Here is a 20,957-nt window from a genome sequence, read left to right on the forward strand (position 1 = left end):
AATACTGAACATTTCCAGTGTTCCAAAAAGTGGCTGTAAAAGGGACCTGTAAGCACTAGTTAAGTCAATAGTCTGTGGAAGACCAAGTCTGAAGAGAACTTCATCTTCAAAGTAATAAAGCAGCGTATGCCTTGGTAGACTGGGGAGTTCTTTGTATTAGTTTTATCAGTAATGGGATTAGGATACCTCAGAGTGTCAATCATCATATTCCACAAAGAAAGGAAAATATTTGTGTCAGAATGTTTGAGATGACTTGTGAAGAATTTCATCCAAAGGATGTGTCACTGATTTTAATACCTCCTCATTCAGGTATGTGAAGTCAAGTTTTGGCATGCAGTTTCTCTCTAACACTTCAGTGTCTTGCATATTTTTCCAAAACAACTAATTACACTTAATGCCATTTCATTAACTTATACCCAGCAGGAAAGTGCTTTTTTTTTTTTTTTTATCCGATCAGAATGTTATCCCACTGGAAAAAGGCATTTCCACTTTACCAATGCTATAAAAATTTACAAGCACAATTTCAGAGGTGATATTAAGCTGATTTGAAGTCTTGTACATTTATTCCTAATTTCTATCTCAGATATTGTTTTAGAGTCTTAGATAATTGCCATTTGAATGTCTTTCCTATTATTCTTCCATAAGGAAAAAAAAGTTTTTAGTATAAGCCTTAGTTTTCTTAAACAACCTGCCTTGGAAGTACTTAAGATAATTCATATAGTCTTTTAAGGCAAGAGTTAACAGCCTTACTCTCTCACCTGAAAAACTATGCAGAGAAGCACAAGAAAAGTAGCTAGTCAGGTAGTCCCGTGTTAGCTTTTATTCCCACTTGAACAAAACCTGACTTAACAAGAATGGTAGCACCTAGGCACAGACAGGACCTGTGGCATAGGGCCATGACATAAAGATACCCTGATTCCAAAACTGCACCATTTAAAAGTACAAATGTTCTGGGGTATTTTGCATTCTAGAGTGTTCAGTAGGTGCTCAACAGGAGGCTTTCTAGTCACTGGATATACCTGTTTTCCAATTTTAATTTCCCTATTTCTTTGTACAAATTTTAGCCTTTGAAATTTCCTGAATATTACAAATCTAAAAATTTGGTGATGGCAAGATTGCTGGGATACTCACATTAAAGAAGTGGACAGAAGTGACATTGACTTCATCTCTATTTTTCACTTTTTCTGTATATTTGTTTACACTGTGAATATTTTTATGTATTTATCTATTCCGGTACTGGAGACTGAATCCAGAGGAGCTTTATCACTGAGCTATATCCCCAGCCTCCCACTTAAAAAAAAAAAAAAAAATTTAAGACATTAAGCTGCTTAGAACCTTGCTTAGTTGCTGAGGCTGGCCTCAAAATGAGATCATCTTCTAAAGTCCTATTTGCTTTTACTGTGTGCAGAAAGTACAATTTAACCCTCATTATTTACCACCCATATCATTTACTAATATATGTGTTTGTGTATGTATACATATATAAATATACATGTATAAATATAGTATATAATATTTTCTAGTTTAAAAACTTACTGAAGTTTCCAAAGTACCCATTACATTGTAATCAACAGAAATAGTATGTAGGTATTCTAAAAGGAAAACAAATATGGCAAGAGCTCTTAAATTTGTTTTCCTTCCCCAGTGATTTTCCTCATATTTCCTAAGCCAGCCTAGAAATAGCTTCGCTGTAAATAGAATTAGCAAAAGTCCAATTAATATCATCACTTCTAAATATATGGCTTTCTCTGAATTTTAAATGGCAAATGGAAATAACATTGCATCCTATGGATTAAATGGTACAAAGGCACTCATAAAAAGACTTGGTATTTATTTCAATTTATGATCATTCTTCTCTGTCTGACTCAAACATAGATATTCTGAGTTCTGAAGGTGTTACATCCTGAAAAATCCAAGGTAAACTGAAGATAACATAAGTTCAAAGTGCATTTAGTGCACCTAACCCACTGAACATCTCAGAGTAGTAGCAGAGTCCACTGTAAGTATCAGTTGCTCCCCTTGTGATGGTGGGGTTCACTCCTGCTACCTCTGAGCATCAGGAACAATAAGAATACTGTGTCCCATATAATATGGCTAGCCCAGTAGGTGAAGATTGAACTGAAATTCCAAGTATGATTTCTATTCAATGTGTATTACTTTGGCACCATTGTAAAGTAGGTGAAAAATCATAAGTTAAGCCATCAAAAGTTGAGGACCATCTGTTTAAAGTTGACACCAACTGGGCTTGGTGGCCCACACCTGTGATCCCAGCAGCTTGGGAGGCTGAGGCAGGAAGATCTTGAGTTTAAGACCAGCCTCAGCAAAAGCAAGGTGCTAAGCAACTCAGTGAGACTCTGTCTCTAAATAAAAATCTGAAACAGGATTGGGATGTGGCTCAGTGGCTGAGTGGTCCTGAGTTTAATCCCCAGTAACTCTCCCCCCAGAAAAGTTGACACTATTAAGTACTTCCTTTTCAAAAGCTTACAACAAACTCACCTTTCAAAATTAACCTCCTCTGAGGAAGTACAAAACACTAACTGCACTTATTTTTCAGTTTTGTTCTAAGACTGTCAGACGATGTAAAAATTTAATTGCATATAAAATCAGATTCATGTGAATTTTACGTAATCTTAATATATTAATATTATTACTCAAACAAGTATTTGCAGACTATGTAAGAGGATCATGGGACTAGTTGTTTGGTCACACCTGTCATGAATAACGAACAAAGCATGGTTGGTGTTCCCCTGAAACTGACTAGAAACCAGGTATAAATTAACCAAGTAACAAAGTTCTTCAACGTTGTTTTTCAGGAAATACCTCTTCAATCCTCCAGAGATCAGTTGAAAACAAACTATCCTGTACTGAGCATTTGCAGAAGAGGACAGCTCCCACAGTCCCTGACCTTTTAATGTCGCAAGTTCAAAATCCCCAGTTACGTAATTCCCGTGGAAAAGGAATATGTGAACCAAGAAAAAGCATGACAAGAGCCTTTGCCAGGCAAAAGAATCCTCAACTCCTCCTTCTTGACATCTGGTCAACAGGCAGCTTTCCATTCTCCCTTCTCATAAATTACCTCCTTATCAAACAACTGGGGAGACAGATTTGAGCAAGAGCCCTATCTCCTGGATGGTGGGCCTTCAATAAAGCTTTATCTTTTTGCAAAAACCCGGTGTCTTGGTATTGGCTTTTATATGTGCCAGGTAGTAAACCTTTGATTTGTGTTGTGTGTGGATACGACTAGACAAGACACCAAAATTAAAACAGAATTCAAGATACTATATACAGCTAATTGGTATTAGTCCAATCTAAGCTTTCTAACATTAAAACTAAAGTAAACATGATTTTAACACAATCATGCAAAGCCATCTTCTAATGGGGTTTACTTCAACTGGCATGGGAGGGTAACAGAACCAGGACACCTTCACATACTAAGACGTCAATGAAACTGCGGAGTTTCTGAAGATATTGTTAATTAAACATAAAGTTAATCTCTAATAAGGACATCAATATATAAACTCAATAAATAATAAAAAAAGGAATGAAAAGATGGTGATTTTGCCTCTGTTATCTCCTGGAATTATTGATTCTAAAGGTTTTTTTTTTTTTTTTTTTTTTTTTTTTAAGTGTATAATACCTTAAGTCCATAGAAAATTGGAAAAAAAGCCAGCAGCAATAGAATTTGGAACCAGAAGAGCAGGTGGATGTGGACCCGATGAAGTATGAAAGGGGACAAAGCCAAGAAGCAACCTGATATACACTCATGAAATGCCTCCAGAGCTCTGGATTTGGGGGCACTTCCAGGTATGTACAGAAGTGAGTTAAAAACATACAAACTGGTTGAAAATCTGTTTATGGAGCTATCAAACACCCCCCATCTATTTCCCCTCTTGGCAAAAGATTGCCTTATTCCCTGCTCAGATTTGTTCTCTGAACAGAATAAAACAGAAAATTTATGGACTGGGAAACCTAAGCTGTCTGTGAGTGGTGATATTATTCTACCTATGGGGAAGGGACTAGAGTAGAAAGTTTTATATTTGACGTTAAGACTTTGGGTTTTAATACACTTAACTCCCACTTCACAGAATTGGCAACTAAGATTTACACTCCTAGAAAAGAGATTAGGGAAATCAATTTTTTGTTTGTTTGTTTGTCTGTTTGTTTGTTTTTGTTTTTTAAAGGAATTGACTCAGCCAGCCAGTTTACAATACTGGAAAGATCAGAGTCAGCAACCCTATTCATATGCAGAGAATGCCTAATCAGATTTTAAGTAGCCAACTTGAATTCTAGATTTAGCCAATAGTCATTTAAGTTTGAGGACTAACTAGAAGCATTTTCAGTCATGTTGGTCCCAAAAAATTTATCTCCTATGCTGAATTTTCTCAGTAAATTCATGGACGTGTTATTCTTTTCCAAACATGGAAATAAACTAATAGAGGAAGACAAAAAGTCAGGCAAACAAGGGATCTAATGCAAGAAGGAGGCCCCAAGGATGCAAGTTGTGTCCACATTCTAAAAGGCAACCCAAGAAGACTGGAGCAGGCCAAATTACTCTAGCAAAGATTTCTCCAAGAATGTGAAATTATTAGAAAATCAATGTGTTGCTGGATTAAGAAAAGATTTACACAATCTTAGGAATGGTTTGGGGATAAATCAATAGTAACTATAAAAACTAAGTAAACCAAAAACAGTGCAACTGTAGGTAAAATTTTAAAAGGGTAGAAGTTAAATGTGGTCAATAGTATATTTTAAAGTTCAGCTTGAAAAATAAATGATAGCATGGCCACCATATGGTTCACAGAGAATTTAGATCAGATATAATTAGGATATAATAGAGGATAGGGTGATGGGAAGTACAAGATTAATGTGGACCAAAACTAAAATTAAACATAAAAAGTATGAGGGGAAAAAAAAGAATATTTCTTGATGGTTCGAAATGTCTTGTTTGACTAAGATTGTCTTATCACATTGCAGAAAAAAAGAATATTGTCTGTTCTAGAACTGTACCTCAACACTGGATCTATGCCATCTGTGAATTACCAACAAGTTTAGTGTTGAACAAAAAAAGAAGGGCAGAACAATCTATCATGCTCTACGGATCACAGATACTGACAGCTGACAGAATCGACAATCTTCAATATATATCTTAGACAAGTCGGTACAATATATGCAAGGGCTACAAACTGAAATATGTTCATCAACTGCTATGGGAAAGTCCCACTCTTTCTGCAATCCTGAAAAATAGAGGGAACGCATGAGTATGTTAGTCATTAAAAATGTATGCAGAGTTTCCAATCTGTGCCATAAAATATTCATGCTTGCTTGAATATAAAAAAAGTCTCCAAAATCATATAGTAAAACTTGCTATGTCATGCTCAATTATTTTATTTTAGACCCCTAAATATAATGTAGAGAACATTTTGTATCAGAATCTCCAAGAGGTAGATTAACAGGGCATTATCTCAGACCAAAGAACTAGAATTTCTTACAGGTGATGATAAGCATATTAATAAGTCCTTAAGAGATTTTTCTAATATATTTGATGTTAAATTTATACTGTGAAACTTCCAGAGATTTTGTTATTATTTTTTCTTTGATCTGACTTATGATAATGCTTTGCTCTCTACAATCACCTCCCTTGTATCTCAAAATCATTCCAAATCCCTTACGTGCACTGAGTGTACTTGTGTAAGTGCATATTTTTTCTCCAAAAAAATAAATAAGTCACCAATACTATGCATTTTTGAAAATTTCTGATAAAATATCTCCTCAAATACCCCTCAAAAATTGAAAAATGGATGGGGATATTAAAGTAAAACAATTTAATAATTTTAACTTGTATCAAACATACTTCTAAAGAAAAACTTGTCCATGAGGATTAGGTTGTTTTATGAACTCTAAGCTTTTACATCTTTATGGCTTTAAATATGAAATAAGAATCATCAAATCTCAAGGTTTCGATTAACCTACATTTTTACTTACAACTCCCTTATAAGACAACTTTAAGTGTTCTATCCACTTTTACCAAATTTTGCTTTCTAAATACAAGTCACAACATCTGTGAAATTCTTAGATAGCACGGAATTAATCACAACAAAAGGAATCAGTAGAAATAGAAGAGGAACATGATCTTCATATCAAAGAGAGCACTATGCCATAGGAAGGAGTTGGGTTGAAAAATGCACTAAACAGCTCTTAGCCAAGTGAGAATTTAGTCTCTGCAGCAATTGTAGAATTTCCTTTGTACAATAAAATACTGTCATCTCAAGACAGCTGGCATAAATATAAAAGTGCATTGTATAACTTAATAAAAATCTAATTATTCAATGAGTGCTTCAGACTACTGCATAGATATACAATACTTGAAATACCCTTTTCATTTTTAAATACTACAAAAAAGTTTTAACACCTAAATTTTCTGTTAATTCTCTCTTCATGTAAATAAAGATGTTATAAAAAATTTTCACATAAACTTTCACTTAAATGAGCTTTATGTAAAGATATGGGAATGCATAATTGTTATAAAGATATAAAATTTTTAAAAATATTGAGCATATTCTGTCCTTGAGGTTTTCCCAATAGGATAAGTGCTATGGTAAGAGTCTAAGTAATTTTACTCTAGGCAAGCTGTTTTTGTTTTCCTTAAGTGAACACTGAATTAAAAACCTTATTTGAGAGTTGGTTAGAATTTTTCTTAACCTGAACATAAATGCAAATTTGGCCTTCAGTTAAAACTTTTCTTTACATGTTATTAACAGTGAAAAACTCTACTGGCTTATGCCAGAAGGGATGAAAAAAAATTCTCCCCCACCCCTCCCTAACTTCAATATTCACTGAGCTGCTTTGTTCTCCGTATCCTGCATAATTAATAACCAGTTTGGCAATCAGTCATGCATTCCTTAATGGCACCTCAGGCATCAAGTGTCCTTCTAACCCCTCCCCAAGGAAACCAAGCACAATGGTGGGCACACTGACTTAACTCTGGACAGGTCATTCACAGGATCACATAGTTGGGTTTATAATGTGCTTACAGCACAAGAGTGTTGTACTACATAGTATGTAACGTGGTATTTCATTATTCTGCATTATTTATTTCATCTTTGAAATAACTACTAATCTTCAATAGCCAAACCAATGTCACAGATTAATATGCATATGTGTATGTGTGTGTGTATATATATACATATATATATTTAAATAATGTCAAAAAAAATAACAACAAAATTGAAAGGGATTTAAAAGAAAATGAGTTTCACTGCATCCTGTAAGTAAAAGTATGTTCAGCTGATTCTTCACACACTCCGTGCACACCTTTTCAGGCAGTAAAGAAAAAGGTGAAAATACTTGGGAGTCGGTTGGTATGGTGGCTACCAATATTTGTGTCTGTTAATCAAAACCGAAGCAAGCTTAAGTGGAAAAAGAGTAAATAAAGTGTTATAAACATTATATTTTGTTACTTCGGCTCGGAAATTTTAGATTAAAACACTTAAAGATATGATATTTAATAAAACTATTTAAGACAAATTAGTGGTATTTTAATTATTTTTTAATAATGTTAACCAGATGGGAGTGGGGAAAAAGAAAATCCTTAAGTTTCACAAGCATTTAAAAAAATGTTATAAGTAGCATTACACTCAAGAATAATTATAGATATTAAAACAAACACTGAAAAGGTTCAGATTTGAATTTATATGTCTCATTTAAAATGTAGATATGGCTTCTGGATGCAATTTTCTGACAAAAATATTTGGTAGATTTTACATTTTAGGCTGCAAAATAAAACATTTCGTAAGATCTTTTGATACTGAAGAAAAAGATGTTATTTTCAGCCGTTGTAGGTCTCTTAACAATTTAAATAATGGTGCTTATGTTGCAGTCTGCAGAGTAAAACATATATAATCTATTATAATTCACTCCAAAATTAAACAAGAAATTTTCTTTTAAGAGATCTGAAATGTGTCCTGGGCTCCCACTGTGTGTGGCCTCCAAACAGAAATGAGCTTGCACTGTTTTATTTCAGATTTGCTTCATTTCTTCTCAAACAACCTCTCACTGCTAATCTATCAGGACTTTTTTTTTTTTTTCCCCCTTTTTTTCTCCTTCTCCTTTAACAGGAAGAAAAAGAAAATCTAAGACACTATTAACTCCTTAAGCACAATCATCAAAGCTGTGTATATTTCATTTGTTGTTGATTTACACTGATTTATTTTTCATTATTTATTAATAGGGCATGACTGGGGAATCATATTTCCATAAATAATTCTCTGAAATACCATCAAAATGCTAAAATTTTAAATTTATGTAGCAAATCTGCTACTATTTTTTTAGAAATCTACAAGTAACTATCATTTCATGTCAACATTTCAGGCTGGTATTTTAAAAAATAAACAGCTTATAATACCAACTTAATATGGTAAAGTGAAGAAATGAACTTTACTTATGTTTTATTCTAAGGTACCTAGGAATCAAGAAAATGACACTGAAATTATAACATTATAAGTATTTATAAACATGTAAAATCCTTAAATAATATATCAGCATCACTTTATTCAAAAATAATATTCTATCACTTGTTTACCTATAAACTCTCTCTATATTTTATATACATAGAAATATGTGGATATTTATAGATCATATCTCTTCATTAAGAACAGGTATATTATCTCACAAGGGTGAACATAATTTTTAACAGCAACTTGGGTGGCAAACCATGAGAATGTTAACTAATATATTAAAACTTTGCATCTAAGACACATGGTAACCAGAACCACAAAGAACTACAGGTTGACCAGAATCAGATACCCATTCACACTCCCAAGCTCCCAAAGAAGGCTACAGAGTTACCTCTTTATTAAAAAATATAGTTTTAAAATAAACTTTCTCTGTAATTTGTCCTAGAAAACAATGTGATTTGACTTGAAATTTTCTTTGTATGAGCTGATGAAAAATATTTATTGAACTGATTGCAAAAATCAGGTAACACTGATTATACACATTAATGGTTATAATAATTGTGTACTAAATTCTTTAACAATAGAGAAGGTTTCATGGGTGTCCCCACTCAACCCCTTTCTCAACAACAAACAAACAAAATGTACATCAGATCAACTATTTTAGTATATAAAGGTGATCTTGGTGATAACAGGCTAACATCAGAACAAGGAGAATACCTGGTGTCCTTACTGTGATTCAACAGCTTTCCAGTTGATGAGTTGTTTGTACCATGCAGCAGCAACAAAGGTAACATGGGGTCAAGGAGAAGTCAGTGCAGTTCTACTTGGTTTTAGACAACTCTAAGGGGAAATGGCTCAATGTGTATAAAATCTTGATGAGCAGTTACAATGTGTCTGGCAGCGTTTGAGGCACTCAGAACAGACCTCAATGCAGGAAGTTAACCTAAGGACTGAAGGTTCATATTATTCTTATCATTGCAAAGTTAAGAAACCACTGCAGTGGAGATTCTGTTTTGAAGTGGGGGTGGGTTTGCAGTCAGTGGGACCATTGCCTCTAGGGAACTGGGGGTGCTAGTATGAAAGTTCATCCATGGCAAGAAAAAAGAAAAACAAAAGTATGGGAGATGATCCAGGGGCTTGGAGGGGCACTTGCCCCTGAGCAAATGCCACAAGAACTTTAAAGTCTGCTCTCTAAGACACACACTTTCTTCCTTTAGGCTTTCATTTATCTGATTCTCAGATAAGATTGATGGATTGCTGCCCTGCTACAAAGTGTTGGGGGGTTCTTGGAGGGTGGGATGTCACTTAGCAGTATACAATGATAATTCAAAACATTCTGCAAGGCTTAAAAGCATAATCGCATGTCAAATTTTCACTCATCAAATCTCACCCTTCCTTAGGCAGTTATTAAGTATAGAGTAGATGTGTCTGTAAGTCAGGAGAGTTGGGGATATGGGGTCTGGACAAGAGACAGGTGAAGAAATGGCCAGTCAACTGAGAAAGTAAACTTAAACTGCAAAAAAACCAAAGTTTGCGAGATTGTGTATCAATAATTTCTCCAGAAAGCAATCCTTAAAATTAAAATCACCAAGTTATTTATATTAAGCAATGCAGGACCCCCGCCTTCAAGCTCTCTTGTTTCTCTGAGCCCAGAATCTTAAATTTGGTAAGGTTCAGAATACCTCCTATGCCATTTCTTGATGTATCTCCATTATGTATAGCTTAGTTCAGTTCAATTTAGTGGTCTCGCAAAGGAAGGTTCAATAGACATCAGTAGAGATGACAATAGCACACCAAAGCCCAGGTTTATCATTTACCAAACTCTTTCAAAAATCATTTAAAAATGCACTGAATTTAATTTTAATAATGGAACCAGTGACAACTTGACCTAATGTCTCTTGGTTGTGGTGTCTCCTCAGGGTCACTGTAAATCTCTTACTAAGTCAAATCCTTGTTGCAAAAAGAACCGGTGATCTACTTTTTGTAGATCCTTGTGGTTCTCTGCCTCAACAAAATGTTGATGAGTCTGCTACACATTTTTCAGATATACAGTGCAAGTGTTGGTGAATCCTTTATTAGTTAAACTGCAGTGACTCATACTCCACTATCTATTGAGAGACTACAATATGCTCTCTGAGCCAACTGTTATAAGAATTCTGTGATTTTTATTTCTACATATTTCATTTAATAACACACAACTCTTTGGGTTATATAACCAGATAAATCATGTGGTCAGAAAATTAGAAAAAGATAACCCTTGTTGGCCTTGTTGGTAGTGTGTGTATATATATATATATACATTTTAGCTTTCATGTTTTGTTCTGTAGCAGAATAGTAGATTATGTATGCACATTTAAATTAATACACTGTGAAGATAGTAGTTCATTTATATTACAAATACACTTAAAGTTTATTTTTCTCACAGGTTTGCTCTCATAAAACCCAGTATCATGTTTTATACTAAAATTTAATCATCCCATACTTAAATATCAACAACCTTAGGCTAAAACTGAAACTGTACATCATATGATTTTGTAAAAATGTAGCCATGGATCCCAAGGCCACATTTGGTTAAAAGAAAAGATTAACATAAATTCTGTGAAGAAAGGTACTGGAAAATTATGTTAAACCAATTCTCAGTGGCTTTATTCAAGCAAACCATTACAGTATCAAAACACTGGTTATCAGACCAGGTGTGGTGGCTTTTACCTATAATCCCAGCCACTCGGGAGCTGAGGCAGGAGGATCAAAAGTTCAAACTCAGTCTCAGCAACTTAGCAAGGCTGTCAGCAACCTAGTGAGACCCTGCCTCAAAAAATAAAAAGGGCTAGGGATGTGACTCAGTGGTTAAGCAACCCTGGGTTCAATTTCTGGAACAAAAAAAAATTTTTTTAAAATATTAATTATCAGGCTGGTGATGTGGATCAGTGGAAGAGTGCCTGCCTACCATGCACAAGATCCTATGTTCAATCCCCAGAACCACAAAAAAAAAAAAAACAAAAAAAAAACAAACAGGTATTACTCATCAATAGTGTGTTTAAAATAATCTACTCAATAATTTTCATCTTTAGGTTAAAATTATTAAATTTTATTACATTTAAATTTCAAAATATTAAATCATTAAGAAAGTTTCTGGAAAGTAACAAGGAAATAATAAAGAATCTGATAGCAAAAAGTATTTCAGAATGGCATAAAGATATGGACATTTTAAATAACCTATAAAGAAAACTGATCAAAATTCACAGCATTAATTTATGATATTTTAGAGTTATTTCCTTTATCATCAATAATATGTATCAATAATATATACTAATGGATTCTATTCTATAAATGAACAAATAATCTTCTTCAAACTCAGTTTGTTCTTTATTTTTTATTCTTAGCTGTTTTCTCAACCAGTATGTGAAATTCCCTCTTTTAATCGGTTAGCAAAATAGTATTCCACTGTGGGTAATAAAAATGAGAAATTGCTGCTTAACAATGTAACACACAAATTCAACTATTGATCCCATATTTTCTAATTTGCTTAAAGAATTGCTGGCATGTGTTAAATGTTTTTATACCCAGTAAGAGTATGCATTGTAATAAATGCAGCCCACATTATGTTGTGTTCATAGCATGCCTACTACTTTACTAAATATTATCAAGACCATGAAAGATATCAAATTTTTAAATTTGTTTAAATTGTGATATTACTAATTAATATTAAAAGGTACACTACAATATTAATATATTTTTATAAGAAGGTTTGGATAGCTTCTTTAGAAGCAGGATAAAATCATTTTTGTTGTAGTGTAGTGAACAGATATAAATATTCAAAATCACACACAAAATACAAGAGCATTGAGATTATTATACAATGCACAATTATAATTAGCAAAATATTGGAAATATTTCTTAAATTTTAGTGGGACTTTTAAAAATTCCTTTTTTTGGGAAACAATGGGCCATAAATATTAAGCAGAATAAGTCTTAAGTGGGTAAAGGGGGATAACTACATTTAAAAATATACTTCATTAATGCATTGATTTGAAAAGAATTAATATTTAATAAATTTACTTTTCTTTAAAGAAAAAAGGAAAAAAGTCAGTTACATATTCATGAACAATAAAACTAAAATTTAAGTTTTTTGGTGGGCACAGAAAGAAATGATACTGCTGTAATGGGAAAAAAGTATAAAAACACATAAAAGCATGGAATATTAAGGCAAACACACCTCCTTTAGTACTATTAATCTCAAATAGTGCTGGCTTTCTAGCTCTACAATATATTCATTCCCAAATCAATACATGGATTTGAAAATAAGAGCACTGGACTACCTAGCATCCTTCAAAACTTACAACTTTAACTCAGAATAATATTTAGTCAAATGCTAAAAAGTATCACATAACTAATCATGAAAAATCCTAGAAAACTAAAATTGTATTTTATTATTTAACATTACTTAAACTAGAAAGTAACTCAGAAAGACATTACACAGACAAAAATTTTTGGTGATTTCCAAATGAGTAATGTATAATGCAAATTTTTCTATTTTTCTGAACAGAAAATCCCTATGTAACTTTCCAACAATGCTGAAATACCAGTCAGTGAGTTGGGGGGGTGAAGGGCATGCTATAATCCTATAAATGCAAAAGTAAATATTTTATTAAATTACAGTGATAAGGCATTTTAACACTGCTAATGTGCAATATTTAAGTTGTCTATAATAAAGACAATGACATTTAAGGGAGCAAAAAATGCAAGCTGGGGAAAGGATTTTTAGTTTTGGTTTTCTGATTCTCATGTTTAAAAGGAGAAATAAGTAAAGAAATAGCTGACTCATTAAAATAAGGGGATCTTAAAGTGGCACTTACTGGCATAACAATGTTGTAGTGGATGCAGAATCCGGGTTCAGAAGGAAAATATTCATCAGATACAAATCTTATCCTGATTTGATTTCCTTTAGAAATCTGTTTTCCTGGTACAGGACCAGAACCACACCAGCGCCCTAATACAGTTCCATCACTGGGCTCCTCAACTTCTACAAAATCATACCTGTAAAGAGACAAAGGTAGAAGGAACTGAAGATCATGTTTCTTATTTTGATAAATCAAATTCTGCATCTAAGGAAGCAATGAATCTATGGACCACAGAAATAAGTTAATTCTGATTTAACCAGGTAGGTATAATTAAATATTCTAAACAAGAGATACACTGAACCTGAGATCCAAATTGAAGAAATGAGTCTTCTTTCCAAAGTCTTCCAGTTTTGCTATTAACAAATTCCAAATTTGCTAAATAGTTATCTTAAAACTTATGTTTTTACGTAGAAACTAAATTTCACATTTGATTCAGAAATCATTCAATTTAATTTCCATTTGGACATGATGATCTTACTCTAGTCTCAATTCCTATTATTGTTGCCTTCTGGTTGCTGGCAGTAACCTTTTGATCCGTGCCACACTCCTTGGCTTTGTTTCCTCATCTGTGATGCCAACTTTCTAGTGCCTCTTCAGTATATCTGCATCCTTCACATGCACTCTGAACACTACCCCCTCTGCCATGATCTTCCAGGTCTTCTCAGCTCATTTATATTTTTGATATACACAGGTTTTTAATATCAAATACCTTTTTAGGCTGTTAAATAAACAAAGGAATCAGTTCTTATATATTTCTATTTTACTTGGCACTACACACGTTATCATTAACCTAAGTAAGAAATGATTATTTCTTTTAAACAAAAGGCAATTTTGGTTTGGAAGACTGAAATCAGAGATAGAACAATACCACCCCATGAGAGAATACATCAGAAATCAGTAGGACCTTTTTAGGTAAGCTCAATGACTGGGGGTAAGAAAGGGAATGACTGAACTGTAGTGGACTAGATTCAGAAATGCTCAACGCCAAAAAATCTTGAAGATAAATATTTGCCCTATGTCCCCGACACCTATCAAATATTTCACTGGATATGTCATTCAGGTGAAGTTTTTACTACCATTCATCTGAGTGTGGAACCCAACCGATTTCAAGAATAAACACATGTATTTTGTATTATTTTAGTTTAAGCAAAATTTTCTAGAAATAGAATATTGACTTTCAAATGAACAGAGGAAAAGATTTTGCATTTTGCTTGGAACTTTACCAAGAATTAGTTATTACTTTAGAAAGACATGTCACCAACAGGAACGCTAGTTATCATATTTGCATCACAATCAAGACAATTAAATTTTTTTGGTACCAGGGAATAAACCCAGGGGTGCTTAACCACTGAGACACATGCCCAGCCCCTTTTCAAAATATTTTATTTAGAGAAAGGGTCTCTCTGAGTTGCTTAGGGCCTCACTATGTTGCTGAAGCTGTCATTGAACTCATGATCCTCCTCAGTCTCCCCAGCCGCTGGGATTACAGGTGTGCACCGCCATGCCTAGCTAAATCTATTCTTATTAATCTATATCTACAGCTGTCAAAATTTTAAATAAGTCTACTTAAAAGATGCAAACATCTGACCATTTCCTTTTATTTTCAAGTGAAACTGTTAATATGCATGTGTGTATTAAAACATGTTTCAGTATAAATTATTTTGCTATTATTTCAGCTTCACATAATATACAGGCTATTATATTTATTTTTTGAACAACTGCACCTACAAATAGATGTTGGCTTCTATGAATTGCATTTTAGAATACTAAAGAGGAGATTCCAGAACTTCTGTTCAAAGGAAAGTCTGGCATAGTTTAAAACAACTGAGATTTTTTTTTTTTTTTTTTTAAGTTTAAATTCAGGAGATACCAGATAACCAAAATGAACGTATTTTAAAGAGCACTGAATTCAAAGAAGAAAAGATTGTTGAAAACAAACAAAACATACAACAAACCAATTATAGTTATAAACCTTCCTTCTACGAAATTATCCAGAACTCCCTTATGACACGTAAATTAACCTCCTTTCCCACATCAGGAAATTGAGCACAATGCTATCAGACTCACAGCACTTTCATGGTTTTGAAAACACTGTTGGCACCAAGCTACCACTCAAACAAGGTTATATCCATCTCTAGCCTGCATCTTTCTCATCACCCTGACACCTCTTTGAAGAGTATCCGAAAGTAAAGGAGAGGGAATGTTTGTGCGCTATCATATGACAAGTCCAGGGTTATACATCACAAATGCGTAAGTCAGTCATTATACCTGCTGCAGTGGTTTGGGTGTGAGTGTCGGGGAGAGGTGGAGGAGGTGGAGGGAGGGGCAGAGGAGCTGAGAAGAACAGAACTAAGAATATGTCAGGTATATCTACTTCAAAACTTGATAATTATCATTTTCAACAAAAGGTAATTTTCACATCAAGACTGTCCACCTGGCAAACAAAGCTTCAATTCATAGACTATCTGTTTGTTGGATGCTCAGGAGGTAAACCTGACTCAGGTTTCCACTATTTCTGTAGGTGTTTATGAAGTGCTGCTTAGGTATAAACTGTTGAGCTGGATTCTCAGGCTATAAAGATGAAACTACAGCTTCATTGGGTTCAGGGTCCATAAACTTCATCGATAAGAACTCTACTGAAAGGATACTGAGGAATACTGGAAGAGTAAGAGTAATTTTATACAATGACATTAGGGTCAGTTTACTAAGGACTTGACATCTGGGCTGCCAGTGAGTGTGGACTGAGCAGGGGTAGCAAGGGAGGGAAATGGAAAAGCATTCTAGCAAGAAGTACAATACCTGAGATGTAACGTAAGAACAGAGGCACCAGGCATGGTCAGTCATGAAGAGAAGATGGTAAACAAAGAAGGGAATGGAGATCATGCTGGGAAAACAGGCCTAGGTGAGAAGGCCTTGTTTTTGTAGTAAGATTTTAGAATCTTACTTTGTAAGTCAATCTAACAGAGAGCACAATTTTAATAGGCCCTCTGTTTCTCCAACAATTTTAAGGAGATTAAAAAGTAGCATTGCACAGAAAATCTGGATCTCTGACTTTTTTCTTATTTGATGATCTAATACAAGTGAGAATCTCAACCCTGTCTCAAAAATAAAAATTAAAAAGGCTGGGGATGTAGCTCAGTAGTAAAGCACCCTTGAGTTGAATCCCCAGTAACAAAAGAAAACAAAAACCCAAAAAAAAAAAAAAAAAAAGGAAAAGAAAAAGTGAGCATCTTTAGCTTTCCTATGACTAAGGGTCCATCTCCAAAAATGGTGTCAGCTCCAGGAGAGGAGGTCTCTGTTTACTGTACTGTCTTCTCCCTAGTACCCACATCCCGGCATAGTAAACATGGTATCAGTATTTGGTGAGGCACTTGGCCCTCATCCCAACTGACAACAGCACTAGCGGAACAGTTTGGGTTGAGCCATATTCTTTTTAGTTTTAGAAATCCTTATCTACTTTCTATGCTTTAAAAAAACACCCAGATCTCTCCATCTATTTACATTTTTCAGTCCTGCAAGCATATGACTTTGCCACCCTTGTAGATTTCAACTGGAGGAAGTAAGAGAATTACCATGTACTTGAGAATACCAGGAAACACTTCAAGTGTGAGTCAAAAGGAAAGATCTTTTAACAAAAGCTTCCTTAAAACGAACGATCAGGGAAAAAAGGGAAAACCATAGTGAGAGATGGCACAGAGAGATGGGAAGAGGAAGGGGACAATTTCCACCAGAAACAGAAGCAGTCAGTAGAGTCACGCACCAAAGAAAGATCAAAGAAGGTGAAAATCAAAAAGTATCCATTAAAAAGTCATTTTCAATAAACACCTTGGGTAGAACACATAATATCAATTTATTTACTTTTTCTTTTGGTACTGCAGATTGAACTCAGGGGCACTTAACCAACTGAGCCATGTCCCTGGACACATCCTCAGACCTTTTTTTTTTTTTTAGTTTTTAATTTTCAGACTGGGTCTTGCTAAATTGCTTAGGCTGGCTTTGAATATGTGATCCTCCTGCCTCTGCCTCAGCCTCCTGAGCCACTGGAATTTCTGGTATCTGCCACCACACCCACCTGTATCAAAATTTTGTAATCAAAATTTTGTTGATGCCATTTTCAAAATAACTATTATAATCTTTTTAATACAGAAAGTATCCTATGAGAAAAGAATATTATATTCAAGAAACCAAAAATAAACAATTTTCATAGCTATTTTACTATATACAACTTCTTATTTCTGCTAAAAAGAAGTACCATATGTGCTTGTCTGATTTGTAACGTCTTTGAAAGTATTTAAAAAGATATTTTTACTACCTAGGATATATAAAGGTTAAGAATTTTATTAAACAACAAATAAGTCTTATTCCTTGGGCTTTGGGCTTCAGGTATAGCTCAGTAATACATCATTAGCTTGGTCTGCACAATGCCCTGGGGGTTTATTCCCCAGCACTGCAAAATAAGTCATGGCCTCACTAACCTATATACTGATGCAAAATTTGTCCCACAAATAAGAGAGGGGCAATGAATCTGCTACTACTTACTTCATGAAGATTTTCTGCTGAATATGATGCCATTTAAAAACAATTTTTATAACAATTTCTGGATTTACAGCTACATAGTGGGCAATTAATTCTTACATGCTCATGCAAGTCTGGCACATACATTTATCACAGCATTTTAAAAATACTGTATAGATTTGTATTTCATGAAGGTTAAATGAAAAGCACTTTGAAAAAGTAACATGCTCTTTGCTTACACAACAGAACTTAGCATGTTACTGTTTCACAGTTAAATCATATTTTAAGCCTTTTTCAGAACTGTTGTCATAAAAATATAATTCTAAAATTCATTCAGTTATTCTACTATTAAATTTTATGGCCATTTCCAACCACAGTTAAGATGTTTATGGAATTTTAAATTGTTAATAAAATAATTATTTATAAAGGCATAATTTTTTCCTGTTAGTGGAAACGAAAAATTCCCCTTTGAAAGGACATGATTAAAAAAATAGCACTTTTAAAACTAACTTAAATTGTATCAAGGATCACATAAAAGAGATCAGCGCTGGGGTGTAGTTCAATAGTAAACATCTTGCTTTTTAAGCATGAGGCCCAAGTTCAAACCCCAGAATCTCAAGAAACTAAAGTAAAACAGATCAAAATAAGATCTAGCTGGAGAGTATTCCCATGCCTCATTGTTGATGGCTTTCCATCCAAAATAGAAAAAAAAAAAAAAAAAACTCTGCCATCTGATTTAATATTTCTTTTCAGTCTATTGTGAATGCAGGAGTCTGGAAAAAGAATAATGAATTGAATCCAGCTAACATCCCTATTAATTTAAAGTTTTTTGTTTGTTTCTTTGTTTTGTTTTTAAAAAGTGCCATTTGCAGAATATCAAATTCACAGCAGAGGCTAGTTGGTTGGTGTACTTACTCTAACACAGCTCAAAACATGCAGAAGAAAATGAGGAGAGGAAACAGGGATGAAAAGCCCCACTGTAGGCCATAGTTAATGGAAAGAGAAATGATAAAGCAAGCAAATTTGACATGTAAAACACAATCATCTTCCAATTCAGAAATCTATACATGCCCAGGTGACCACTCTGGAGACATAGTAATCCTTATAATACACTCTCAGGTATTAATTTTCAATGTGCACAATTGCCCACATCAGTATTTAAAGGATTTACTAAGCCTATTTTATGAGCCAATCAAACATCACTTTCTCACGGCAACATGATACAGCGCACACAGTGGTAAGTGGTTTATAATGATCACTCCCTTTCTCTAACATACCCCTGGGGACCCAGGGAGGATTTATGTTCTTTTATGTTTAACAAACAAGTCTGGTGTTGTAGACAAAATTTTCGTTCTCATGTAGGAATTTAAAAACTGTGAGGACACAGGGCTCTTTTCTCACTCCCAAGAATTTTAAGGAGCATAGCAGAGAATGCATTCCCTGGTAAACATAATTGTCAGACACCCAGCTTCCTTCAACAAAAATAAACCAACCCTGCAAAACAGGCTGTTTCTAGTTCATACTAACTAAAATCCTGTCAATTAAATCTACCCCATGAATTATCGAACCTGACAGGAGTGTGAAACTGTGCCAACAAATGAATGTGGATTTTAAAAAGGCCCAGCTCTGCAAGTGTCAACTGGAGTCTGAGCTTGTTGGAAAGGGTAATAAAATTAATAAGATGGCAATTATTCTACAGAGCTATTGGCTTATATTTCAGCTTAGAAGAATGCTATTCATACAAAAAAATAGAAATTTCAGGCCTCTATTCGAGCACCACAATGTTTATCAGTTCCTTAATTTATGTTGAAAATAATTTTAAGTAATAATATTTACATCTATTAAGAAGGTTCTATGTGGTGTGCATTTTTAGATGCTTTCTATGTTATATTAACACATATACTCCTCACAGAAACCATAAAAGTTGATACTGCTGTTGTGTTCATTTTCATGGGTTATCAAATACACAAAAGCTAAGTAATTTGAACAAGGTAGCACAGCAACTAAATAAAAAGCCAAAGCTTCAATATCAGGAATCAAACTCCAGAGTCCAGCCTTGTGAAGTGCTAAGACATAGTGTTCACTATGTTTAATTATGTTTGCTTTATTCTGAGATCTTACTGTAGAGACTTTTTGAGGTTATATTCAAATCAGTCAAACAGTCATATTCAATGGCTAGAAAAATACTAGAGACCATTACAAATAAAACTCATCAGTCAGCTTGGTAATTTGGGAATATGAGTTTTACAGATATTGACTGCAATTAATTTGGTAGTATTTATCATTAGGCATTCTAAGTTCTTCATGGAAAATTTTAAACCTACATATAAAATGAGTATACCAAACCAGCATGCATGTTTAATAGGCCTACCAAACACATGGTGGAGTAATTTTCATGAAAACATGAGAATTCTATGAGAAATGGTCAAAATTGTACATGGTGGGAAATTAGTGGTGTAAAATAACCATATTACTAAATAAAATAATGCATAAAATATAAGCCATGAATTCAACTGAAAAAGTTAGAAAATTGAAACAAAAAAATAAAAATAATAATTAATAAAGACTCTAAGAAATACCAAAAACAAAATTAAAATTCAGAATAACAACCAAAACTGTTTTCTCAAAAGAGGAGAGGGGGAGAGAGTGAATGAATCACAAATTTACAAAGTAAACAACGAAGAAGATATAATCACAGATAAGAACACATTTACAAATTATATTTTATGTGACTTTATGATAATTAAATTTGAAAAACTAAATGAATGACTAGGAAAATGCAAATAATCAACATTTTCTGAAAAAGTACAGAAAGTGAATAGAATAATAACTAGAAGAAATTGAAAAGATCATCAAACCTTTATCAAGAAAAAGATGAAACAGAATGTGATCTTCTAAGAAAGTTCTATTGAACTGTACAGGAACATATCATCTCAAATTTAAAGGTACAGTTTCAAAAAAAATTGAAAATGGTACTATCTTCCCAATTAATAGTAAAAACAATAATAAAAATACAGCCAGGTGCAGTGGTACATGCTTGTAATGCCAGTAACTCAGAAGGCTGAGGCAGGAGGCTCACAAAATCAAG

General features: G+C 33.8%; 1 protein-coding gene across 3 annotated transcripts in view; it reads right to left on the reverse strand.

Annotated features, from left to right (window-relative positions):
- The window catches only part of PDGFC (platelet derived growth factor C), a 207,514-nt gene that overhangs the window by 40,434 nt on the left and 146,123 nt on the right, over positions 1–20,957 (reverse strand). For all 3 annotated transcript variants that reach the window (XM_079153535.1, XM_079153534.1, XM_079153536.1), the window contains one exon: positions 13,310–13,490. In XM_079153535.1, coding sequence (XP_079009661.1) covers positions 13,310–13,490 — 181 coding nt within the window. The remainder of the gene's footprint in view (positions 1–13,309; positions 13,491–20,957) is intronic.

The sequence above is a fragment of the Sciurus vulgaris genome (assembly GCF_902686455.1).
Source record: "Sciurus vulgaris genome assembly, chromosome: 9".
In the NCBI taxonomy this organism is placed as follows: Eukaryota; Metazoa; Chordata; class Mammalia; order Rodentia; family Sciuridae; genus Sciurus; species Sciurus vulgaris.